Source organism: Helicoverpa zea, chromosome 19, assembly GCF_022581195.2.
Source record: "Helicoverpa zea isolate HzStark_Cry1AcR chromosome 19, ilHelZeax1.1, whole genome shotgun sequence".
In the NCBI taxonomy this organism is placed as follows: Eukaryota; Metazoa; Arthropoda; class Insecta; order Lepidoptera; family Noctuidae; genus Helicoverpa; species Helicoverpa zea.
The window spans coordinates 6893245-6919744 of record NC_061470.1 but is presented as its reverse complement, the minus strand read 5'-3'; the positions used below and the strand labels follow the sequence as shown (position 1 = coordinate 6919744).

Here is a 26500-nt window from a genome sequence, read left to right as displayed (position 1 = left end):
CGTCGTGTTCCCTCTTAGGCCTTTCATGTACCGGGGCCGCGGTAACTCTTTCGAACAAACGAAACTCTATAGGTTAAGACTATACCTAAAACGTTATAACAGATTATGAAATCTGGTTACAAATTCTACATTTTTTTTATTGTAGGTACTACTTTAATTTATAGATGATGATTAGAGATGTAGATATTATTTTAATCAGTTCAGTTCGTCGAAATGATTAGGTATATTAACAGGTAGGTATGCCGTCAATCTCTTCACTTTGCCTACATGTATAAGGTATTTTTAATTGGAAGTATAATTTGTACACGGTACAATAATTTTGTTTGAACACGTAATTTACTTCAATTTACGATCATTTGCGTGTCGCAGGGACTTAACCGTAAGACGATCAAGAAAAACACAGCCAAATGTAAACACAGTTTAATGACATAGATGACTTTCACAAAAATAATTGTTCACTATAAATAAAACGTACTTAACTACGTTTTAAACATTATTAATTTTATTTTATTTATTTATTTATTTATTGATAAAATACAATGATTTAGGACATATTTAAATAGATCGTGGGTTTTTACAATGACAACAAAAACTAGAAGTTACTTTTATTATTTGATTTTCTATTAATTGAATAGGAATGTTAGTTTAAAAATCTGTTATGGTATTTTATGTATAATAGACACCTAAATAAATTATTAAAGATTGAAAATATTCACTTAAAACCATCGAGTTTTCTTTGCAATTGTACAATGGTGATGAAAATGGTTACATTAAGATAAAACCGCATCTTACTAAATGCTACACGACTGTACACATACCTATAACATTTGGTAAATAAAACTCCTTAGTTACAAAGTATTAAAAATGGTCATTACATAGATTCATACAAACATTCATTTGTTTTTAGACTTAATTTTAGAACGATAGGAACATTTTTCAGATCATTTAAAATATAAAATCAAACAGTTGTTTTTTTCTACAGAAGTGTTAACAGTACTAACTGAATTATTATCAAATATGTATTTTGATATTAGAGGTTTTAAAATGTTCCTATTCGTTCCCTGTTCAATAAAGGTGTAGACATAATTTAATATTCTTCTACATTTGACACTAAACGTGTTCTTAACACAGATCTGAATGTAAAGCTTGGCTTAGTTTGGACTTAGGCCTGTTATATAGTACCTAGGATTTGTGTACGTTCACACCAAAGTGTTTATAATAAAAAAGCTATTTATAGCTAATCGCTGTAAAGAAAAAAAACTGGCAAAATGCGTATTCGAAATACGAAGGTGAAAAATTAGGTTTGATTTACTTTTTTTCATAAAGAAGTTTGTAAATGTATGTATTGTCTCTGGTGTGAACGTTTAGGTTAAGCGTATGATAATCACAATAATTTGATTTGATAGACATCGACATTAATAACAGCACAAAACATCTAAGAAGCCTTAACGATAAAATTACAGTATACATAGAAATTTATTTATAAAGACAATATCAGAATATAGGACCTACTCAATAGAACTTTTAAATAAATACGCTTTGTTCTCGCTTACATTTAGGGTTTATAATTTAAAAAATATTCTTAGGATTCTTAACAAATAATTTAATGGAGCACTCGACGGGAATAGAGAACGCACTTGTGACTATATTTAAGTCGAGTGTTCCATTGTTTGTTTGTGTACTTATATAACGATAAAAAAACTTTGGAAGCGCTAATATTACCATATACTTAAAATAATATTTGAATAAGATTAATAAAGAGAATGCTGTGAGCTTGATTTTCAAGAAACGGACGAAATACAATAAGCGGCGACACAATAAACGTAGCTTAACTATTCATAAATAAATCGTTATCTATAATATAGTCTGTGACCATCTAGAATGTTATTTTTTTGTCTACATTGGTGTGTTTTGTTCTAAATTTTTTGGAGTTCACCTACCCAGGTCTCTAATGTTGTTAGATTCCGCGTATTTATTTTGTTGTTTTAAAAAGCGTAGACATTCTTTAAAAGATAGTTCAAAAGTCGAATTCAGGTATTTTACCATTACTTATGTTTTTGGTTGTCTTAACTTTATTTTTTGACATTTGATCCGTTTGCAGATCTTTGAAAGTTTTGACTTTATCTTATTTTGACGTAATTATGATTCTCCGAATCGAATAATCCTGTCATTAGATAGTAAACAACTTAAAATGATGTCAATACATAATCTAATTTGTCAAGCCTGTTTTCTATCTAAACAAGCTTTAAAACCAATATCTGTCACGCATCTCAGATTATGAACCCAAAATATTTGGGTACTCATCTCCGTATCTCGAGATACGGGACTTCCCCAATTGTGACGTCACTCGATCGACTGACAGCTTTAATGGGTTTTAAATTAGGCTCCTTATAACTTTATCTTAATAGCTTTTGTCTCGATTTTTCATAATCAATTCCGGTCCCAATTTCATATCTTTAAATTGCTGCACAATCTTTAGAATTGTGATATCTGATCTACGCAGCGGATATAGGTACCGATGTACTTATAATCTTATGTAGGTATACTTTAATCTTTCATACTTTGATTCAATAAAATATGACGTAAAATCTTTTGCTTCGAATATTATCATTTTAATAGATTTTCTAGAAAATGTGTAGGTTCATTCATCAAGCAACCAGTGATTGGTTTTATGAACTGGATTAGGTATTTTTTGATAAACAATTACTTTGACATAGTTACATTTTCTTTATAATATGTAATAATCTGTAATATCTGTAATAATTAAGTTGCGATCTCATCGCACAGAGAAAGTTTCAAAGCAATTGCTCTACTAGGTACTACTTTATAATGTACCTTATTTCTTTGATCTGAGATACCTACCATGTAGGTATGTATTCTTCAGCGGCAGGAACCTACTGACTTGTCATATCCGGCCTAGCCTATCAAGATGTTGACAATCGACTACCTCTATCGATTTAATGATTATTATCCATTCGAGGATCACTATGGTAAGTCCCTTTTTGTAATTAAATCCGCGAACCAAAGTCCACAGTCCAAAGAGCGGTTAGATAGGCTATAATTGTCAGATTTAGGTAATCTACGTAAAGGGTTTTTTTTAATATAAAATGGGTACTCAAAAATGTAGGTTTGTGGAAAGAAAATACTAAATAATTGTAGCAGGATCACAGGATGCAAGATAAATTGAATTACGGTTTATTAGTAGGTATATATTATCAAGTAAGTTTAGATAAAAATATATAGAGGGGTTAATAATATCTTTGAAATCTTTATATATTGATATGAAAAAGGCACAAGGGGAAGTGTTTAGTAAATATAGTTAGGAAGGAGGATTGAAATAACATTAAAATAAATACCAATACAGGTAACATTTCACAGTTTACATAGATTTTTTAATAATGTAAATATAAAACTCTGTTATATTATATTATGTGAAAATGGTCATAAATCATTCATCCTTTCAAGTGATTTTTTAAGAAATAAGTAAGATATCCGTATAATTTGGATAGGTAATTGTCACCTTGTTATAATGATCTTATCAAGAGTGATTAAGTACTTAGTAGTTGAAGTTTGGAGGGTAATAAGCCCTTAAAAACGCCATTTATTCAAAGTGTGATATAACAGGAAATAAAAAAGATTTAGTGCTTCAAGCATAAGAAAGGAAATTTTTCTTTCCTAGCAGACGGAGTGTAAATTTTGTGTTGTTCACGTTGTGTTATAAAACATGTCATATAGATTTTGATTTTGTCAAGATTTTTTACTGGTAGGAAGAATTTTCCTAATGCACGAGATTTGTGCGTAAATATTATGTTTTCTATACTTACATAATTTTGTTTTACACGTCTCGATGTCATTGTATCTTTCTAGGCAAACAGGAAACCTATTCAGGTAAGCGTTTACGAACATCGACAATATTTTGTAAGGTTAGTGTTTTTTCTTCATTTAAAGCCTTGACGATTACATGATTACATTTTTGATATTCATCATTTTTTTATGATTTATAATACGAAACAGATCTAATATAATATAATAAAATTTTGATTCACGTAAATAATTATAATTTCAATTTTATTTAAATTCTTTCAGGTCTATTTAGACAATGTCTATATTCTTTAATCTAATATACATAAAGCCAATATTTTTAATATTTTGTCTACTTTATAAATTTAAAAATATTTTTTTCTATTACACTACTTATGTCTACATTTCTGATAGACGCTTCCAAGTGGTATTGACGGATCACTTGTAGAATACACAAGACTTAAAAAAATAATATGTAAGTACTTTATTAAATGTGTTTAGATATTACATATTATCCATCATGAGAATCTTATATTTTGAACTTAAATGCCTCTAAATTTGAAATATCGGAATCCTCTTGATTTTCCACCAAAAGCTCTATTTTTTTATTCAATAAGTAAAACACACATTTTTTATTTGTTCTATGTTGCTATATTGTAGTCCTGTGCATTCTACCAGTGGACAGTCATCATGATTTTATTCTACAGATATAATGAAAAGTGATACTTATTTGTTCTCTATTAGAGTCTGAACTTGTAAGACGAGGTCTCTCGCCAGCGATAACACTGCAGATGCATCATGTCGTTCTGCCATTTCTGTAAGCGGAAAATAATTTGAATACAAAATAAAACAGAAGAAATAGTTTATGGAGAAAACTCTACACTAACGAATTTGGCAGCACGTAAATGCTCAGTTCCTGATGTCATCGATCTAAACGGTACTTGTCAAGTAATTATAGTGCGAGAAAAAACCTAGCGGAAAATCCGCCAGTGTGTAAGCGTACCAAAAGTTAACTAAAAGGAAAATCTCTTCTGTGAACAATGTGCTAGGAGCATAGGTATTAATATATTTATAGTCCACAGCAAAGACAACCTAGAAATCATTTTATATCCACATTCTTTCATAATGCCGGAATCCAGACTTACCATTGAAAAACTTGATGATATCAGTAAAATCCATGGTATTCGCCAGTATGACATCACGGTATGTCTCTAGTAGCGCCAGCGCTATGAACAGCACCATGTGCTCGGACGCCACGTGACGAGCTGCCCAGATCAGTTCCCAGGCAGCGAATACCTGGAAAACAGAAGTATTTTATAGGAGGTTGAACTGGATTTGGATCTGAGGTGAGTCCTAAAATACAAAATTCGTTAGTGTACTCAATAAAAACTTTAACAGTGCGTAACGGAACCATTTTTAGCTGCCTAGCTAAAAAAAATTAAATGTAAAAAAGTATATGTCATTCAAAAACATTTAGGTGATTTTAAAGTTACACTAAACTTATGTCAGAAGGTAAATATTGAGAGGTTTTCGATAAGGGTCCATTCTGGAGAGTTTTGTTCAAAATCTTTTTTCCCCATTTGGTGCAGAAAGTGGGAAAGGCGATTTGGTTAGCGTCTAATTTTCAACGTAATTTTGAATTCAACTGTCAGCTCATATTGACGAAAATAAATAAGTCTAAACCACTCACATCTTGATAAAGCAGTTCCCTCTTGAAGTCGAGCAGGAACCAGCGGTAGCAGAAGTAGAAGTGCGTGTAGTCGCCGTGCGCGTGCATCAGCTCGTAAAGCTCGCAGTCCAGGATCTGGATCAGCGACCTGTAGGATGGAATATAATGTTGATGTAAGTAAGTAATGAGATCGAGGTGGTCTTAAGAAGAGTAATCAATGGATACAAGTAAGAGTTTGCCTTGAGAACAATCGTAAAAATAAAGTTGAAAAGTTTTATGGTTAGCTTTAATAACATTTATTGAGTACGAGGTCTCGGGTTCGATTCCCGGGTCGGGCCGAAATCGCTTTGTGGGTTGTAGAAACTTTCACGAAGAAGCCCGGAGCCTGGAAGTTAGTGATTGATACACCCGTGCCTCGGAGAGCACGTAAATGTAGGTCGTGCGCCTGATCTCTTTCCGGTCAAGTCGGATTGCCGTCCCATGGGGCTATGAGAGTGAAGGAAATATGTCTGCTCAAATGCTTGCACTATAATATGTCCTGCGCAGTTCGCTTATCTCCTTACATGAGGACAGTCGCCGTAACCGATAATCGGCTAGGATCATCATCACCACAACAATACCTCATATCAGCGAAGTGCGCGTCCATGGCCTGTCCGGAGGGGAAGTTGTCGGTGGCGCGCGCCATGAGCGCCGCGAACAGCGCGTGCGCGCCCGCCTCCTCGCGCATCGTCACCAGCAGCGGCGCCGCCAGGTCGCACATGCCCTGCATGTAGCCCGTCTCCAGGTGCTCCCATACATAGCTGAATGATAGAATACTTATTTCAGAATTTCTTAAATCGGAAACCAAATATTTGGTTTAGTTTTTGATGCAGCCAGCTGAGTGAAATGCTATGGAAAGTACCATATACAATACAATAAAGAACATCGCAATCGCAACATACCGAGGGTACCTATGTTGCGATTGCGATGTTCTTCATTGACCGCGCGACCTGCGGTCACGTTCTGCTCACGTATAATAATGCGTGCATTTCTTTATGTCATTGAAAAATTATTTAACCGCTGCGAGGTGGCTGTCCTGCCTGGTCACCTAACGCGCGGGGACACTAAAGATTATTTTACGTCCGCAAAAAATATAATGTCATCGATAGACCTGATTTCGTTACATTCAAAAACACTAAAAGTTTTATTAGATTTTCCCACTCTCGCTTGAGCAAAATGTGCAGTCAATGATATAATTTGAAAATGTAAATACTCAAAATACTCACGTGCACATAATATTTCTCAATTTATCCAGATTTTCGTCCGTGAAGAAGGGATAGTTTCTGTCACATCTCTGAACGTCCTTTTCAATGCGATGTAGATTTAGTGCAAACGATTCCACTAATTCATTCTGAAAAATAAATGAGTGTTTTTCACTTTTTATAACACCGCGCACTTTCTCCTCCGTTATTTTTTTCTTCCTTAGAATAAATATGTACTTAGATCAAGTAAACTTATCTGTCAATTTTAAACAAATGCAAGCTTATTATATCATCACATAGATCACGGGAACAACTAATGAGTTGATGGTTGACGGCCAGAAAAGTGTGCATACATAAGCTTATTTCAATCGAACTACTGTAGTGGTTCGTACTGAACTGTTTAACTTGACAAAAACGTTAAGTTCATAACATAAAAGACGTCTAACCTTCAAGCACACAATACTTACAGAATAAACTCCACCATTAGAGCTAGCAGGTGACACGCAGTTAGACCGCGTATCCCCTGCGTTCCTGTCAGCCGGCTCCAGCGTGTCGAAGCTGGCGCCCGCCGACTGCGACTCCTCGCGCACCACGCCTAGAGGACTGCGGGCTGGACTCACTGTCGCTAAAGATATAAATAGGTCAATATTACCTACTGTTAAAAGGGTACAATCATAAAATAATATGCGATATGTCCCGGAGAAACTGGCCTTGAGTCTTTTTCTAGCAGTGTGATTTGTCTTATTGAATCCCCCAAGTAAGTTAGGCAAGGCTTCGGCTTCGGGTTTAGGTTCGCGTCAATAGTGCAATGTGTGAGGACCGAACTCACAACGATCCATCCATTGGGTTTTGCCATAGGATCACATACTTGGAAGCAATTTTAATCCGGGCTCTCGCTCTAAGGGTAATAAAGGTTATGAAAAACGTATTTAAAGACCGAAAACTAGTTCTAACTTTATCGCACCTAAATGAAAAAATAATTATTCCAAATCTTTGTTTTATTACTTTTTTACTCTTTTTTTGAATGTGAGATTTTTTTGTAAACAAATTGTATTTACCAGTTGTCCCTCCAGAAACGGGTGACCCTCCAGCCACCAGATCAACAGAAGGATTAGTTATAATAACACTCGTATGCTGCTGATGAGGACTCGGCTGATTCTCTTCAAGCGACGACCTGAAGTCACTTCCATTCACATGAGCACTATCCACACTGCAAAGGAGACCACGACCTTCTCCTTTCTGAACAATTTCCTCAGCAAGCCTTTTGATTTCTGCTATACTTTCCCTCCGCATATCAGGGTTTTCAACCACGCTCTTCAAATGCACGTCGTCATCTAAGTCTTTCAGACTGTCTACATCTACGTCTCTAGTATCACTGTTCTCAGTCTCTCCATTCTGTTTGGTTTCCTTTTCTCTTTCGGAGTCCATTTCGATGTTGTCGACCTCGTCTATGCTGGGAGCTCGCGAGAGGATCGGCTTGTCCGGCCGCTTCTGTTCGTTCTCGCTTGGCTCTGGTGAAACGATTGGCGGGTTGTCCGAGATTACGCTGCAATCGTCTTCGAATACCTGTAGAACATATTAATTCCCATCACATACAACAAAATATTTATCTGAATTATTGGTATGTTTCGCTAATTATGAAAGAATCTCCAAATGCAATCTTGATTGGAAATTAATTACAGTTAATTTGAACGGCGAAAAACAAAAACACTATATTTGCTCTTTTGATAAGACTAAAAACATAGACTATGTTTGGGATATCTATCATACTTATATTATATTGCTTTTTAGCCCGGGTTAGCATAGAAAGTAGAGAGAGTAGAAAGATTTTACTGGAAAGTCTTTATATTTACTTATGTAGTTACTTATTATGTGACCAAAAGTTTAAATTACACCAACCTCACTAGTATCATTATTATCCGTCGGCTTCAGCTTGCCCGAGGCCTCAGTGAGCCTCGCGATAGAAGCAGCCGTGGCCTCCCTGTCACGCTGCCTCACGATGGCTTCTACACAGAGCCACTCGGACATGGTGGTCTCATACTGACGCCGGCACGCCGCGTCCTGTTCTAAACGCTCGGCGGCTGTTGAACCGAATCTGGGAAGAAATATAGCAAGATATATATTCTGTACTTGGTATTTAATTCGTCGTATGTCTTAGATTTTATAAAAGACGGCGAAATTCTATTGTATCTCCTTTAAAAAAAAGTGATTCAAATTACTTTTAGGTATTTATTAACAATATTTCTGTTTATGTTATGTGAGCTTCATTAAATCTTTTTCATGAAGAAAAAACACTTAAGATTGGATAATAATTGCGGCCGCCCATTTCTTCATCAATTTTAACTTATTTTCTAATTAATTTATGTTTTTAAGTTTAATTTCAGTGTATAAGTGGATCTCCGACACATTTATGAGAAGTTACTCAATAGTCTCTTTTCTCTTCTATCAATGTGTATGACTTACTCATAGTATCCCAGTAGGTAAGGCCACACATGTCGCCTAATGTCATGTTGTACTCCTCCGTAGTACACAAGTCGGTACACTTCATCTTTATCGTGAATCGCGCCATTTTCATCTGTCATTGCTAGCCATCGTTCTTCTGTCAGACCTCCTTCTGCATTTTCTACAACGTTCAAAACATAATTAACAGGTTTTGTTAACATATTTAGTTTTTTTTTCTTATGTTGAGTAGTAGTGGAGTTTCTTGCCGGTTCTTCTTCATGAGACCAACTCTTTGGAACCGTGCACCTAACTTTGACATTTCGAAAGAGCTTTCATAGGCCTATTTGGAATAAAAAAAAATAGTTTGAGTTTGAAATAGATCCTCGTTTGTACTAACTTCATCATCTTTGCTCACCTCTGGGAATAATATTAGGATGAACCAATCCGCTGAGATGTGTCCTCACTGTAGACAAGTGACGACAGTATGCAAGCCAGCCGTAGAACGCTCGAGATATTATCTGACGACGCATCGTACTGCATACTAGCTCGATTGAAGCAGCCTGGAATATAGAAAGTTAAATGTTATTAAGTCCCAGTTTGGGCGCCAAAAATATTATTTTATGATAACACTTAAACTTTTAGGGTAGATAACGAAGATTAATGTACATATTTACCATCAAAATAAAGTTTTAACTATGTTAACATAGAACTTTTGTCATTTATTGACACCAACGCTGGCAAAGTTTCAGTCCCATGTTGAGCGCCAAAAATGATTTCATCGTAATTGGCCATTTTCAGCATGGATATATGTGAGTATGACAAAAAGTGATGGTTTTTTTTAACTAAAAACACGCAAGTCATGTATTGTCATCAGAACTCGGAGCGTATGAAAAATTTCATCCTTAAAAAAAGGGGTTAGGGTTCCAAGATTTTCTTACATACATATTTACAAGTGAAACTAATATAAGCGTGTTAAAAACGGTGTTACAGACTGTTAAATATTTATAGGTTCCAGATATAATCGTTACAGTACAGTTGCATTACCTGTTCCACTGGTTGGTGCGGGATCGGTGTCAGAGGCGGGTGGCCATTGAAGCCAGCTGACGGAGGACAGTCGACGGACATGGTGGAGGAATCTGATGATGTCGTTGATGTGGAGGCTAGCGGACGACGTGGAGTGCGCGGCGGTGATTGTACTGCTCGCTCTAGTAGGGAGTGACGCATTGCTGGAAGTATATGGAAAGTAGATAATTTTCACCCGTTTTACACATCTTTGACTGAATCTATTTAATTTACTCTGCGCTCAATATTGCTACTGGACTCATAAATATAAGTTTTTTCAATTTAACTATACCTATAAAATTATTGTATCACTTCTGCACTATATTTCTAAGCAGTCAGTATATAAAAATACTATGAAGTAACAGAACAGAAAATTTCACATTATTTGGGCAGTTAACCCCAACCTAGCACCTACTACCTTACCCCCAGTGCCTGACACTACTTGGTTTTCCAAAGCAGTGAATCTACTACCGACTTCAAACAACCTTCTTCATACCTTCTCTATCAGCGATAGCATTATTGACAATCCGGAACACGTAGTCTCCGGCAGCCTCCTCCCACTCGGGCTCCTCTGTCTCCCCGCTCTCGCACAGGCTCGGCAGTGGCCGCCGCCTCGCCCTACCACGACCGAACACCTGCACACAAACAACCAAGCTTCTGAAGTTTATCTCTTCAATATTTGATCTTATGTAGAAGAATGAATGGCTAAAGAGTAAAAAGAAATCTGGCTCTTATAATTTTTGTTCTAAGCTTAGCATTTTATCACGCTGAGCTTATCAAAGTTGCTACCAAAATGCTTTGGTCAAAAAACTTTCCAGGTTCATCAACCAAGTTTTCGACGTATAATCTAAATTGGTAGAAAATAGGATATATCAGTGTTGTGAAAAACAATGGTATAAAAGCTTTATGTTTTAAAAACCAACTAAAGCATTGTTCAAAAGTTATTGAGGATTTATTCATTTCATACCTTGCCAGTGCCTCGTTGTGACCAGAGCGGTGGATCTAGTTGACCATGTGGTAAAAGTCCAGTTTCCAAGTTGCTCAGAAATGACAGTAAATGTCCTCCTAAGAGAAAACAAAGTATATAATAACTGTCGTTTAATTATTTCTTTGAGTTACATTAAATCTAAATAAATATTCTATCATAAACCGCAGGTCACGAAAATGTATTGTGCACCTAAATCGATTGAAAGAACTGATTCGAAAAACGAGCCTACATTAAATCAACTAAAATTACTTCGACTTTCAAGTTATGAAGAACTCTCAACTCCTCGACATTGGCCATTTATTATTTCTTAGAACAAAAGAGCGAATAATTCCTAACTTAATTCTCAAAGTTTTATTATAATGTGCTTAAACTTGGGGCGTGCATACTAAGTGAATTTTATATCAAAGCCTTTTCAGGTGAATTTGAATAAAAGACAAAGCAAATATAAAATATAGATCAGAAGAAAGATAAAGGTATCTAAGTAGGTACTCGAATATGGAGGAACTTTGAATATTGGATAAGTTTGAAGTAATGTACCGCATTGATAGGACATAAGTTTCTATTTCGGCATGTTCCTTTGATAAGTTACCTGAGAATTTTCATTTGTATTACTTACCTATGTATAAATTTAGGCTTAGGTAAAACATATACAAGAAAGTAATGTGTGGCATTTTTGGCACGAATGACAATTTCACGAATTCAGAACAATTCTTGCCAATAATATCTATACCTACAAATTAGTTGTTTTATTAAGTTATAAACAAAACAGAAAACACTAAATGTATGTTTAAGTCTCATACCGCAAGAACTGCTTGCTTAACTTGCTTGAGGACAAGTGCCACAGAACCGCATGGAGTGACAAAGTGCGTAGTGAAGTGTTACTAACATAGATTTAAGTTTTTTATATACTAACAATGTTTGTATAATATATGTATGTTTTGTCTTTAAGGTATATATCTATGGGCCTATGCAGGCTAAAAATAAAGAGATTTGATTTGATTTGATTAACTTACACTTACCTTTAGGAAAATGTATGGGCGGTCTCTGTACGCCATCTTGGCCGACCAGTATCAGTGCATCACTGGCCTGTGACCGATGTACGTGCACATACACCACCTCCCACACACACACTTGAAGGGACATCGCCCAGTACACACTAAAATTACAAAAATTGTATATTTATATCACAATACAATATAAGCTTAGCTCAAGTATAATTTTCGTAATTTGAAAATTGGTTCATTAAATATAACCTTCAATAACTTCGTAGAATCTGAAAGAGCAATTTTCTGTCTCCGAGTAATGAGGACAATTTTTGGGTCATGTAACAATTTTGATTGGGTCCTCAAAATTTTGCCATTGTACTTTTTCTTAACGAAGCAGAAATTTTCGTGACCTTGTCCGTCAAGAGAACGGACTAGTAATCAATAAAACATTTTACGACATCGCTGAACTGATTGGCTACTAAAATGAAGGTCGTGCCTCATCTCTCGATTAATTACTGTTAAAAGGATTGCTTTTAAGCAATAAAAGTGAGATTAATACTTTTTGACATTAAATTAAGCCTGATGATGAAGTTTATGAAGGTAAATTGTCACTCATTATTATTCGTTTAAGTCCAGCGTTTAAATATTCGAGGGCATCACACAGTATTGTTATATTGACTTTCTTTTGTTAATCATCTGGCAACTATGGTACTAACAAAGCATTTTAATCGCTCCTTGCCATTTAACATTTGTCTGAAAGGTACCATCTAATTAGGTACTAAACGTGCTTTTCTACACACATTCTAAGGCACACAAGGCGAAAGTAAAATTAACAACTTACAAATAGAACAAGCCAACAAAAAAAAAACACAAAAATTAACAAAATACCCACCAATCGATGCACAGCGGGCCGGCACAGCGGCGCCTGAATACAGTGCACGGCGCGACACTGCACAGAACACACGTGTGTTGGCACGCGGAGGCATGCACTAGGTGACAGCGAACACTACACATAAGCACTGCTAAGACAACATTATCTACAGCTACATAATAGTTAAAACAAAACGATGTGTAGCTGGAGAAATAAGCACGAAATTTATTCACGTTGTAAGATTTTCAAAAACCAAATTTCGTTAAACAGTTCAACAAAAATTTTTGAAACAGATTTCCAAATCTAACTACTACCGTAAAAAAATATTCGTGCTTACCTCACTTCAAAGATACTACAAAAGCAGTCAAAAACTCAAGAACCTAGATTCTAGAGCGCTAGGCAGTTATTTTGACAAATAGGAAAATAAATTGCAGGAAAAGGTTTGACAGACAGACACTTCACGTAACAAGTCTGAAACATTTTTCTAAAAACAAACCTCAAACAAAGTTCCCAAGTTTAATAATGAAACAAGCCGTGTTGCTGAGCGTAAAAAAATCAGAGCAAAAACTGTAGGCGTTAATAACGGCAACAGGAAATTCTTTGCTACTTTAAAACAAACGCTTGTATGTAACAATGCTTATATAAATAAAGTTGGCAAAGTTACACTTCAGAATGAAACAGCGATAAAAACAGGTACCGTAAACTTTGCACGTACGCATAACTCCGAAATTTTCCTGAGAAAGCTTATTTTGAAAGGTTACGCCACTTCGGTAATGATGATTAGTAACATGCTTTCAGAAAATGTACGTGCTTATTCAAATGACTTTGTTTTCCATTCATATTATTGCTGCTCTACATGAATTTAAATTAGATGATGCAATAAGGTGACCTTTTCAAATAAAACACGATACAAAGCAATCAACAACAAGATAATCATGCTAATTACTGGCGATACTTACGCTTGAATGTTTGCAAAGCTTTTTACCTTTTGTCAATTCCTTCGCTTTCTGCGTAGCCATTCATCAGTTGGTTGGGGGTCCATTTAATAATCAGCCCAGCAGCGGTCTGGTGAAGGCTCAGATACCCTGGCATCGGCTCTTCCACATCCTTCTACAATAACAATTACACAAAACTACATCCAAAATTCTTAAGCATAAATTATTCCCAGCTGTCTACTAAAGTAATAATTTCAAATTCTACTTAAATACAGTAAATTTTATCAATATTTCAATTTCAATTAGGTCTGACTAAATTAATTTAAAGTTTGGGACATTTATCAGAGGTAGCTCTCTGGTATAAAATTATACCGAATTAGGTACGTCGATTCTATAAAATCTCACAACTCACTTCGACATCACTCTCACTTCGCATTCGTTCTAAAGGTAGAATTCCGTGGGTCGCGGCTTACGCAGCCGCGCGCGGCTTACGACAGTCGTCGGCCGCGCGCGACAATAGTCAACCTATGAAAATGTATGGCGCCGCTGCCGAGGCTCGCGACAGTCGCGCGCGGCCGACGAAATTCGTAAGCCGCGCGCGGCATTGTGTTGAAATTAGTAGATTTTATTCGTCCGTTCCCTCTAGTCGAAGTGCTAATTGATATCCTTGAAGAAGAAGAGGATGACGTATTGCTGTGGCTGTATTATGAAAATAGATTACCAATCGACCCTATTTTTAAAAAGTAGAAATGATGAAGGATACTACCCAATACTGATTCAAAAGCATTTGTATTGTAATGAAAACAAAAGGAAGTTTTGCCGACTAAATAAAAAACGATTCAATTCTGGTTTTACTAAAATTATATAGATGTTACTAAGCGCTAGACCATGTTGAGATGCATACGGCCGCGCGCGGCTTACGAAATTCGTCGGCCGCGCGCGACTGTCGCGGACCTCGGCAGCGGCGCCATACATTTTCATAGGTTGACTATTGTCGCGCGCGGCCGACGACTGTCGTAAGCCGCGCGCGGCTGTCGTAGCCGCTATCCACGGAATTCTACCATTAAGGTAGAATTCCGTGGACGCGACAATAGTCAACCTATGAAAATGTATGGCACCGTTGCCGAGGCCCGTGACAGTCGCGCGCGGCCGACGAATTTCGTAAGCTGCTCGCGGCATTGTCAACAATTTAATTCTGGTTTTACTAAAATTCTATAGATGTTATTAAGCGCTAGACCATGTTGAGAAGCGTGCGTCGGCGTCGCTTCGAATCGAAGTGAAATGCGAGTTGTTGATCGAATTTTATAGAATCGCAGGGAGGGAGATGACAAATAATGGGATTAGACTAGACATTTTAAATTTCCAAATGTCCTTGGAAATATACCAAAGTACCTACTAACTTTATAGATTACCATGGAGCTTAATTTTGTTACGTTCTACGATTGCTTACGAAGGAACAACGGAACCCAATATTTACACAAATTAAATAAACCACCGAAATTCAATCCAAGCGCTTGGTCCCATGATTGGTCCTTTCCCGAAGGACCAGAAAGGATCGGAGCGTTACCTAAATTTAATAAAACTCGATATACATCATGAACAAGAGCAAATAAATCAGAAAAAGGTTTGATTCTCACCGGCTGGACTCTGACGTTATTTTTTCCGTACAAAAGCGTGGCTGTGGAGTTCTGGTGTAAGCTTTCAACGTAGTCTTTGGCACTCGACCCCACCGCTTTGCCTGTACCTACAGCAAAAGTTTCACTTTGTACGTTTTTCTTAAAAGCAAAGTAGATTAAAAGTGTAGCGACGTGCTTTTCCGTGAAAACTTCGCTGAACATTAATGCAACATAATAAAAAACAAACTTCACAGTAACTTTTTTCCAGTATAATAACTTTACCTGTATTAGCAGTGCCTCCATCATCGGATGAAGCGTTCAAACTTCTCTTGAAGTTGAGGATCGGCCTCCGAACGGACGGCGGTGTTGTGGTACCCGCAGACATTCTGTGTCTTTGTACCTGTTATCCCAAGTAAAGGGATAAAGATAAGGGTTAATATTTATCTGATGAATTCTTCGGATCAAACGTGGATCAAACATTTAATAAGCTACATATAATCTTCGTGAGTAGTGGCCAGTTCTTGAATATCTTTATCGGTGGTAAATCTATTTACTATCTTATGATGATCGTTTACCTTTTTTAAGAGAAAAGGAGATGGCCAAAAAAAAACCCAGAGTCGACAGAAACTTCGTATGTATGGTTGGATTCAGTATAATGTGTAGATTACAAAAAGTATTTTATATCATCTAAAATCCACGGGGTTCTCTTTTTACAAGGTTTTTTCGATGAAGATTTTAGTACATAAAAAAGCTTAACTTTTCCGTTTGCTGTTCATTAGAAGTTGTGCATAGGGTAAAAACTTTACACTCAGGTGTATGTCTGTTAGCACTCTACACGAGTGAAGGTTTAGAGCTGACCTGATGATGGAGAACAGAGAAGGTCAAGGGAACTCGGCAATGGTAAATATTAACTAACTCGTGTTTGGGCTTATATTATTCGCATTGACGAGAACTTTTTTTTACTTTTATTCGCACTAACGCGAATAATGACTAAAAAGCTAAAAAGAAATATAAAGTATTTTTTTAACTTTTGTTTTTCAGTTCAGAAGTTTACACGTAGCAGGGAAACCTCTTGAAGTAGGTAAGGTCGGTACTTAATTGTATCCGGTGTGGTTCACGTCAATAGTGCAATGGGAGGGGGTCAAACTCAAGACCTTTTAATTACCAGGCAAACTCTTTAACTATGGTGATATTACTATTCGCATGTATAATGTTAGTATATACCTTGTTTTTTTATGGTCCTTTAAGTAAATACCTAATCTTTAAAATCAACATAACCTATTTTTGTGAAAATATGATATAGCTTCTATACCCCATAGATTTCACGCTGGACTTTTTGGCACCATCAAAGGTCTATCATAATGAACACATTGGTACCCATTTCGTTGCTGTCGATTCTGGGTTTTTTTACTATGAAAATTTGGCCATCTCCTTTATAACAGATAATAGAGAAGCCCTAAAAAAGTGCTTTGAAACTGGCCATAAGACATCAAACGCCAACAAAGTCAATAAAAAAACTAAATTCAGATTTCGAACACCACATCGTTGACTTACAAGTTCGTCAGCAGGAGGATCGGTCCAGAAGCAAGCTGGTGGCTTGGCCTTCGAATACTCTAGGGCACAGGGGCCGACCAGCAAGGAGCTGAGGATGCTCCCGTAGTCAGGGTCTGCCACCAGCGCGTCACGCTCGTAGTAGCGGTTTGCGTTGTTCACGAGGTGCTCAATGATCTTGGCTAGTTGACGCTCGAATAGAGCTATGCGGATCCAGAGGTATCTGTGAACAAAGGAAGGATAAGTTAGTTAGATTTCTTATTTATTTCAGGGCTCTTTCAATATACATGTCCCTTACCTTAATATGACCTATACCTTTTAATATACCTACATATATGATGTTTCTGCGAACTGCAAAGTTCGAGAGAACTTCTTTGTATATCGATTTTAAAAGGATTCAATCCATCTACCACCCGCAAATCTATATTCTGAATATTACTGCAAATATCCGATGAATAAAATACAAAACTCCAATCCTTTAAAAAAACGATAAATTAATTGGATTTAAAAACACAAAACCCTTCTAAATAAATATTATAAATAAGTATCAGGTAGACGAACAAGGGTAGCCTACATAAATCTAGTCACATTTTCCTAAGTGTAAAAGCTCGCAGAGGACAAAAAAACAAAGAAATATGAGAGAATAGTGGATACTTTTAGTACCCGTCCCAAGCCCGGCCTTAAAAAAGATCGTTCTAAACTATTTCGGTTCTATTGTTTTGATATAGGATAACGTTACCTTTGATGATAAAGGTATTGTAAAAAAATATTAAAAATAAGTCCAAACCATTCACATTGAAATAAATAATATTTGGTTTTACCGGCTACCGACAAAATGTATTTTAATTAATTGACATATTTTTTATACCATGCTATTCGCCCTTGATCTTGACCGTGCAGGAGAGAATTGATGGCAACTGTATTCATCCAGCAAACTGAAGCAATATACTAGCAATGTATCAACGCCCACAAACGTCGAATAGAGGGCAAACCGATCCCACATTTATCAGCTATTCTCAACTTGGGGTAGTCACGATTCTTTTTTTAAACATTTTCAGAGTACCCGCATTCATTGAGCGAGCACCTCTGCCGCATATAAATTGCTTTTGGAAAGAGAATAAGTACCGAATTGAAAGCCCTGTAGGTAGGGAGGCAGGTTGGGAGATTTTAGAATATTCAATAAGGGACATAAAAAATAGTAGATAGGCCATTTTTTCTCTACGTTCATTTATGAAGATTATCTCCTTAGACGTAGACGGATTGCCATATACTTCAATTCCTACAAACACAATTTCTAATCAAACGATAGTGCTCAAAAATCCAATAAAAATGTCCATTATTATCTTCAGTTACGATGCCACATAAACCGCCTATAAAGATCCTCGAGCGGTCTAGGAAAACCTAACTTTTATGACATTGAAAAAGCTACTTTATCACCAGGAGATAGGAATGAAAGTTACAACGAAGTAATGATATACATCTATACACAAAATGACGTCATAAACCAGAAACAATCTCGTAAAGTACGGACATTATGAAGGTAGGCACAACGTTTTTATAACTTTTCAAATAAATTTTGCCCTACAGAAGGTTACACAGGTGCTTATTTGGACCAAAAGGATCTAATTTTATTTTTGTGTTATCCGACGGACAACTTTTAATATGCAAAACAAAAATAACTGGACTAATTTAGCAGCTTTACTGTCTGGTCCTACTTTATCTTAATGTGTAAAATAAATTAATGTTTAGGTTATATAAAAAAAAATCTATTAAGGTCTCTTTACTGCCAAAGTTTATCTTGAGTACCACATTATAATTTTGAGTCAAATTGATAAGCTTAATTTTTCTCCACTACGTACTTTTAAAATTCACGTCCCCACACATCCAGCACGTGAAATAATAGAAAATCGAAATTGTATTTTTTTTTTAATTTTTAACAAACTTATTTAATCAAAATAGTTGCCATTATTATCTATACCTTGCTGCCATCTAATAGGAAGCTCATTTATGCCTTTACGATAGAACTCTGAGGATCTAGACTGCACAAGCTGTGTGAAAGAATTTTGTTCTGCCTCCAGGGAAGAAAACTTCTTGTCACGCAGATAATTGTCCAAATCACAAAAAAAAATGGTCGTCCGTTAGAGCAAGGTCTGGCGAATATGGAGGAAGACGAATAGTTTCCAACTGCAGTTCCTGAAGAGTTAAAACGGTTTCTCTTGCTGTATAAGGTCTCGCGTTGTCATGGAGCAATATGGTGAAGGTCGATTCATGAGTCGTGGCTGTTTTACTGCTTATTTTTTCAACATTATTCAGTGTTCGGCTGGGTATCTGGGTAGTTTGACTAGGATCGGCTTTCACCGTCTCTCTTAATTCCTCGTTAATCACCTGTCAGGCGGTCTTCTTCGTGGCTCGTTCTTCAAGTCGAAGTTTCCACCACGAAAGCGTTTAATCCAAAATCGCACGGTGCGTTCATTAGCAGACACCTCTTCAAATGCAGCATTGATATTGCGGCCTGTTTCTGCCGTTTACTTCCGCGTCGGAACTCATATTCAAAAATTACTCAAATTTTCTTAGTATCCAGCTTTCTTGTTTAAGTTGAATAACAAAAACAATTGAACATCGATAATCAAATGTTTCACATTTTTTGAAAGAAGAACATCACAGAAACCATGTGAAAAAAGTTTCATTCGAAAACCTCAAACCATGAAGACTCTATGACAATTCAAAAACCTACTAGAATAAAACGGCAATTTCATACTTTAACCCCTAATATTAACAATTCATATTGTATCCATAAAACAAATACGTAAATGTATAGATAAACAAAACAAACTACGGCAAAACCTTTCGATATCGTAAATAAGCTTTTCCATTTGGAAAAACCCGCTTTCATAACTCAGAACGTTAAGCGGTACGTCGAATATATTTTTACCGTTCCAACAAATATATTGCTGGGGCCTAGATTGGTATTTCATCCAGCTAACATGGATACAAGAGTCTGCCATTTGCATTTACCTAGTTCGTACGAGAGATTTATGTGTGTACTTACAATCTATTTTGTAGGAGGCACGAGCATTCGTTAAAAATAAGCGTAAGTACCTACAATACAACATACAAAATCTATTCATGTAGGGTGAACAATCACCGTCTTACCACAAAAACTTTTAAACGTCAGTTTAAGACTTGTCTAAAAAAATGTCAAATTATGACGTTGACATATGGTTCATTTTGCAGCCACATTTTTTTTAGACAAGTGTAAAACAGACGTTTAAGTTTTTGTAGTAAGGCCATCAATGTTTAGCACGCAAGAGAGCCTTGGCAGCAATAGTTGGGCAAATGTGCTTACGCTAAATCTCCGGTTGGTACTGGAAATGTGAATGTTTGATAAAATAAATCGAACTAGAACAAAACTATGATCTTCAAAGCTTTCAAAACTACCGATCATTTCAATATTTGTTCTCTATTAAGCTTTGGTTTCCTAGGAAAGCGGTGCCGTCATATAGCGGCCGTAATACAGCGGTGAATGACGTCACCAGAACGTTGTCTATGTAAACAAAATGGGGCGGTTTCCTAGAGAGCGGTAACTGACGCCGTAACTTCAAAAAGCGGTGCCGCCATTTGCATGACGGCCGTCTTGACGGTGTCAGATAGTTTGGTGAACGTTTTATTGAAAGCGGTGAAACTTTTTTAATACGTATTTGTGTTTTTTTTTTTCGGAACAACGTCAAAAATTTGTTACAACTCTTGGAGCAGCGAGGACGACGAAATTTTAATAGATTTCGTTCGTAACCACGAAGCAATATATAATATAAAAAGTAAAGATTATAGAAAAAGTCAACTAAAACAGAATTGGTGTCGTGAAATTTGAGAAATATTAAATAAAACAGGTTAGTAAGTATGATACAACTAACAAAAAGTTTATGACGGTGTGTTAAAACGGCCGTGGAAATTTCCACATGTCATCACCGTAAAGACGACCGTCTATTTGCGTCCGTAATATGACGGTCGCTATATGACGGCACCGCTTTCCTAGGAAACCCAAGCTTTAGCGAAAATATCGTGAATTTTGGCAACCCTACCACCCAACATTAAGAAGGGTCAACAAAATTGTGCCTAGAAACAAATTCCAGGCACGTATCCGAATATTCCGCATGATAAAGTGGCAGCTGAGTGTTTGGAAGTTAAACAGTCTTAAAGGGAAACATGAAATACGATAAATTCAATTGAACGCTCTCTCACTTGAATGATCTTGCATCATAAGTGGCTTCGTTTTGAGAGCTCATTGATTCGTCTCTATTAACGAGTTTAAACAATGTGACTTATAACCCTTTTAACAGACGCTTTCAAATGTCTTTAAAGGAAACTTCCCATAGGATCAAATCATTCTGTGACCTGTTATGAAAGTATCAAGAATGGAAAGAAACACATTATGGGCTAATAGAATCCCAGTAGACCTCATTACCTGCGCTCACCAGTTTGGCAACGTCTGAATATTTCAGTATTCAGTAGACATAATCTCATAGTTCACTATGACACTAAAATAAAATTAACTATCTGACACAATCTCAGAACGGATATTGAGTGTGTAGGCAGTCCTGTTAATAGGTATTTAGTTCATCTCGTTCGCAAATAGGTGTGTTAGTTACCTTGTAGTAATAATTGGGTTCACTAAAGTAAAGGTCGGCTTCCTTTAATTCAGTTACCTCGTGTAAGGGTTGCCAATTATAACGCGATACTCGTAATCAATCGATTTAGTCGCCTGACCTATCCTGAAATTTCACTTTGTGACCAATTTGCTTGATGAATAAATATATGGAAAATACTAATATTATGTATTTTGTAACTATCTTTACGGATATTTTGGCAGTAAACCTGATTGCCGACTGCCCTGTTCCATGAATCGTAAAGGATAACTAGTTGAAAAGTCTTGAAGGGATTATTAGATGCAAGAGTCTATAAGCCAACTCAAGCCATACTTGAACCAGGACAAAAGATATAAAAGACTCCGAATAAAGGATGTTCACCACTTCCCAAATGGTAAATGAAATAAAATATACGACAATGACAAAAGACGCTCGATGATAACCGCGTAATGCGAACATTATATCGAATAATTAATATTGTAGCCTCCAAGGACATTGAATACGGCTTCAGAATGAAATCCGAAGCCATAATAAATTCATAATAGCAAAAATCTGTCGAGTCCCAACTGATTCCGCTCACAATAGGAATTAATCGGGACGTTTAATCATAATGTATTATGCGGAATAATCGAGAGAGAACGAATTTGCGACGTAAAATCCATAATCTTATTACGAAGAACGTTTTTTGGTAAGAACGTGTTTTGGACGTGTAAGATTTCGGGTAATACCAACACAGTTTTTTATGCATGTCGAGATATTCAATTTCGATGATTAAGTATATAATATCATAAACAATATATGAAACCTTTTTTTGTTCCAGGTTGGCACCTTTATCATAATTGTCATACAACATTTCTTTGGTTTTTAAAGCAATTTAGCAGTATTTTATATTTTCCTCAAGGCCGGACATTTGCGTTATCAGAAAAGATAAGAGGAAATTTAAAAATCTGTATTCACCGTTATGGGCCATTTTACTAATTTATTTTAGGACACTACGGTTCTTACCAATTAAGGCACCTCGGAGAGTTTTTTTTTTAAAGTAATGTTATTTCTTCTTCGGGAATTGTTTTTATTTTTATATTCTAGGGTTGTTAAGTATAGCAAAATAAAACTTTAAATGAAAGCTGTAATATAATATACATTTTGAAGCTCTTTAGAAACTCTTGATATTAACAACAAACCTGTCAGTGATTGAAAGCTATGTCATAACAACTATGGTATGACCGTTTTTAGTGCAGACAGTCCAGTTAGTCACTTAATAAAATGCTGTTTTTCCTTGAAAATTGACAGCCATCAAGTGGACAAATGATTCGGTATCCCTACAACGCGATGGAAACAAAGCCGCGAGCAAAAACTAATTTATCGATAAACGTTTTCATATCAAGCAATTGAATCATTTTAAAGTTTCCACTTCAAATATTGAAGCTCTTACGAAAGTTTCAACGTGATTCTCAGAATGTTGATAATACTATAACTCGTAGAACAATCTAAAACCAATAAGTTCTTAGAATTGATGGCAGCCAATTAAACTACAATTTTCTTCTATAAAGAAACAAAAGTTGTTACCTTGTTAGCACCTTAAATGAAATGAAAACAACTTTAATACAACTTTCTCAAAAATTGTGCAAAAAATTAAAATTATATGCGTATAACCTAATAGTATCTAAGAAGGCAATTCCGGCGTCACTATGTATAACAGAAGTCAAGTGTGGCTTTCGCAAGCTTATTCAAGATTAAGTACCTGACACGTGTTTCAAAGTAATCCTATACGTTTATATATACGTAGTTAGCTACGAGTTCTAGAGTGGAGACCACGCCTCGGCAAACGTAGTGTAGGACGTCCTCAGGCACGGTGGAGTGATGACTTGCGCAAGACGGCTGGCAGGAGCTGGATGCGAGAAGCCGAAAATAGATCTCAGTGGCGTGCACTTGGAGAGGCCTATGTCCAGCAGTGGACTGCGATAGGCTGATGATGATGATGATGATATATACGTAGTATTCACACATGCCTATATATCAGGGAATATCTTGCAGGAAGGGTTCCGCGAATTACTTTTAAATCTAATATCTCGTGAACGGCTTACATGAGGAGCGAAGTTTTTCCTCTCGGCTAAGTCCTTCAAAGTAAATTACGTTGGAAGTAGCGGATTACCTAGGGATGAACAACTTACAACTTTTTCTTTAGAAGTTATAAATCACTGTCGTGAAATAATATGCAGTTTTTTTGCGAGCGCAAAGAAGAAAATTTATATAAACTTCTTTGAGGGATCGGTAACTCTGAAGGAAAAAATGAAACCGAAGATCACTTTTTTTTTAAAACAAAAAGTTCTTGGTAAAAGAGGATTGAATTTATGCGAACACTACATTTACCTAATGTTAGTAATTCTACCGTGTATTTTCACAATGAGAGAATTAGTGAAACGTCTATTGGTAGCGATTTATCCAACGGCAAGTAAATACTTAAGTTCTGTAATTAGTACGAATGGCTCTCACTAATTAGCTAATTAGTAAAGAAATGCTAGCAAAGGTCACTTACCTTCTTAATTCGATATTCGGAGGCTTGGAAAATCTGTGTATTCACATTAGATAATTAAGTATTCTCTCGACTTTTCGCCATCGCCCCTTCAACTGCCTTCCTGTCTTTTATACCTCTAGATAGGTACTACTGCAATGAGGAGGCATTTGTAAATAAAGTTAATCGATGTTATAGTCGCGAAAGAGTTCTATAATGTAGGTGCAGGTACTGTATTTTTTAGTAAACTGGCTTACGGTCTAACATAACATTTCAGCAGCTACAAATCTAACAAACGTTTACAAAAAACCACAAAAATCGGCCATGTTTTTCCAGTTTCAACCGGTTTCATCGACTTTAAAATTGTCACGTTCAGTCCGCGGGGGTTTCATGCATAAATTGGTAGAAGCTAGGTTCTATTCACGGTCAGACAGACAAGCAAACATAGTGTATATGTAGGTATAGGAGTTCTTTTGTTTAGACATGAGTCATCTTTTGTGCTTAGATGTATTGTGATCCTATCTGTCCCCTTTGAAAGTCTACTTTCAATGCACGTCCACGTGTAAGTTGAGGTATTAAGTTGCTTTTAAAGAAAGTATGTTTGTCTTTGATGGAGTTTGAAGCGGTGGAAATTTTCCAGCACCCTGCTTTACCTCTAGGCCCTGGAGGTAAAGCAATAATAACAACATGTTATCTTTGTATTCGATATTTCTGTTTACAATAATAGGTATTACTTTATGCTATCCAAATGACGCCCCAAAATAAGGTAATATTTGTAATTTCCTTATAATTTTATTCACTACATTCTAAACTCATCATTACAACAAAAAAACACAGGTTATTCTTGGAACAATCAAACTATTATTGAGTTGTCTTTAAAAAACATTTGCAGTATAAATTAATTCTAGAACGAATAACATCCAAATTCAAATTTCAAATCCTTAAATGTCAAACTCCTCGCCCTGCGTCAGCCATAACCGGTGCAAGTGAGTTCCACAAATTGACAGATCAGTAGTGGCGGTAAACTGATTAACTGCGGTTAAGCCCGACGACCACCGGCCTCATGCCAGTTATATTTGGCGGCACGTTCACAGAGGTTTGTTATCACATTTTCGTGGACTTTGCAAGCTTGATCGAAGGTGATTTTGTGGTTACTTCCGACTTAAAGGACTTATGAATGTAGGTAGGAAGAAATAGGTACAAAACTAACGGTTTCCGGGCATTTATGAATGTGTAGACTTACGTATGCGTACGTGTAGACGGGTAGAAGACAAAACCCGTAGTGAAATAAGATACAATTTGATGTCCACGTCAGAAACAAATGAAGAAGTACCAGACCGTCATAAGTCATCCAACTAATTGAACTAAGACAACATTTACCTCTCATTAAGTACGTACACTGAATGTCCTATAAAAACATTTCTACCAGACGTTCATTCCTACACAAACATTACCACGGTTACGGCTACAATTTCTCCTAATCAACAAATGTAACATTAAATAAATAAGCTCGCCAGATACCCACAGTACAGTTAATGGTCTCACTTTAGTCCCGGACGTAGTGAAGTAACGCTATGAAGGAACAAGCGTACCGTGGAGGCAGCACATTAGTCGGGAAATAAATAAAGAATGAACGCACATGTTGGTCTTGCAAACTCTTAGACGTTTGTACGGTCTTGGTACTTCGTGCGGTGAATGTTTTGTTGTTGATATTTGTTTTAGAAAATTTTCTAAGTTTTGTTTAAGACTTGTTCTAAAAATCTACACAAAATGCTGTATCTATCCTATTATTTATGAACTGAACTTCAGTCAAGTACAACTTTAACAAAAGCTCGGAACAAAATGATATGAAATTTTCAGTCAACGCATTGAGGTTACTTATTTACTGTTATATTTTTTTTTATTTAAGTACAGTAGTTAGTGTTTTTGATTTTTACATCACAAACAACATTCGCGAGTTAATCATGCTAGTTTAATCAAGCAACTAATTGATTAGTAAGCCAGATTGATCGTTTAATCCCAAAGCTACAGTTATGATTACATCGAATTAATTTGTATCACCGTGTACTGTAAGTAATATCCCACTATTACATATACATTTCGATTACATTAATAATCATATACCTTTATATTCATTCAAGAACTAAATATTTAATTAATAATAATGGGATGTACCTAGAAAT

The 26500-nt window shown here is 36.1% G+C and overlaps 1 protein-coding gene across 1 annotated transcript in view; it reads right to left on the bottom strand.

Annotated features, from left to right (window-relative positions):
• Positions 1-404: 404 nt before the first annotated feature.
• Positions 405-26500, bottom strand: part of LOC124639631 (small G protein signaling modulator 2-like) — a 34998-nt gene continuing 8902 nt past the window's right edge. The window contains exons 3-20 of the mRNA XM_047177071.1: positions 17166-17385; positions 15894-16011; positions 15633-15739; positions 14046-14170; positions 12223-12359; positions 11183-11280; positions 10712-10850; positions 10198-10379; positions 9569-9713; positions 9175-9334; positions 8611-8806; positions 7770-8277; positions 7179-7336; positions 6736-6860; positions 6091-6270; positions 5492-5618; positions 4947-5097; positions 405-4616 (exon numbers count right to left, since the gene is read on the bottom strand). Coding sequence (XP_047033027.1) covers positions 4528-4616; positions 4947-5097; positions 5492-5618; positions 6091-6270; positions 6736-6860; positions 7179-7336; positions 7770-8277; positions 8611-8806; positions 9175-9334; positions 9569-9713; positions 10198-10379; positions 10712-10850; positions 11183-11280; positions 12223-12359; positions 14046-14170; positions 15633-15739; positions 15894-16011; positions 17166-17385 — 2965 coding nt within the window. The 3' untranslated portion in view covers positions 405-4527. The remainder of the gene's footprint in view (positions 4617-4946; positions 5098-5491; positions 5619-6090; positions 6271-6735; positions 6861-7178; positions 7337-7769; positions 8278-8610; positions 8807-9174; positions 9335-9568; positions 9714-10197; positions 10380-10711; positions 10851-11182; positions 11281-12222; positions 12360-14045; positions 14171-15632; positions 15740-15893; positions 16012-17165; positions 17386-26500) is intronic.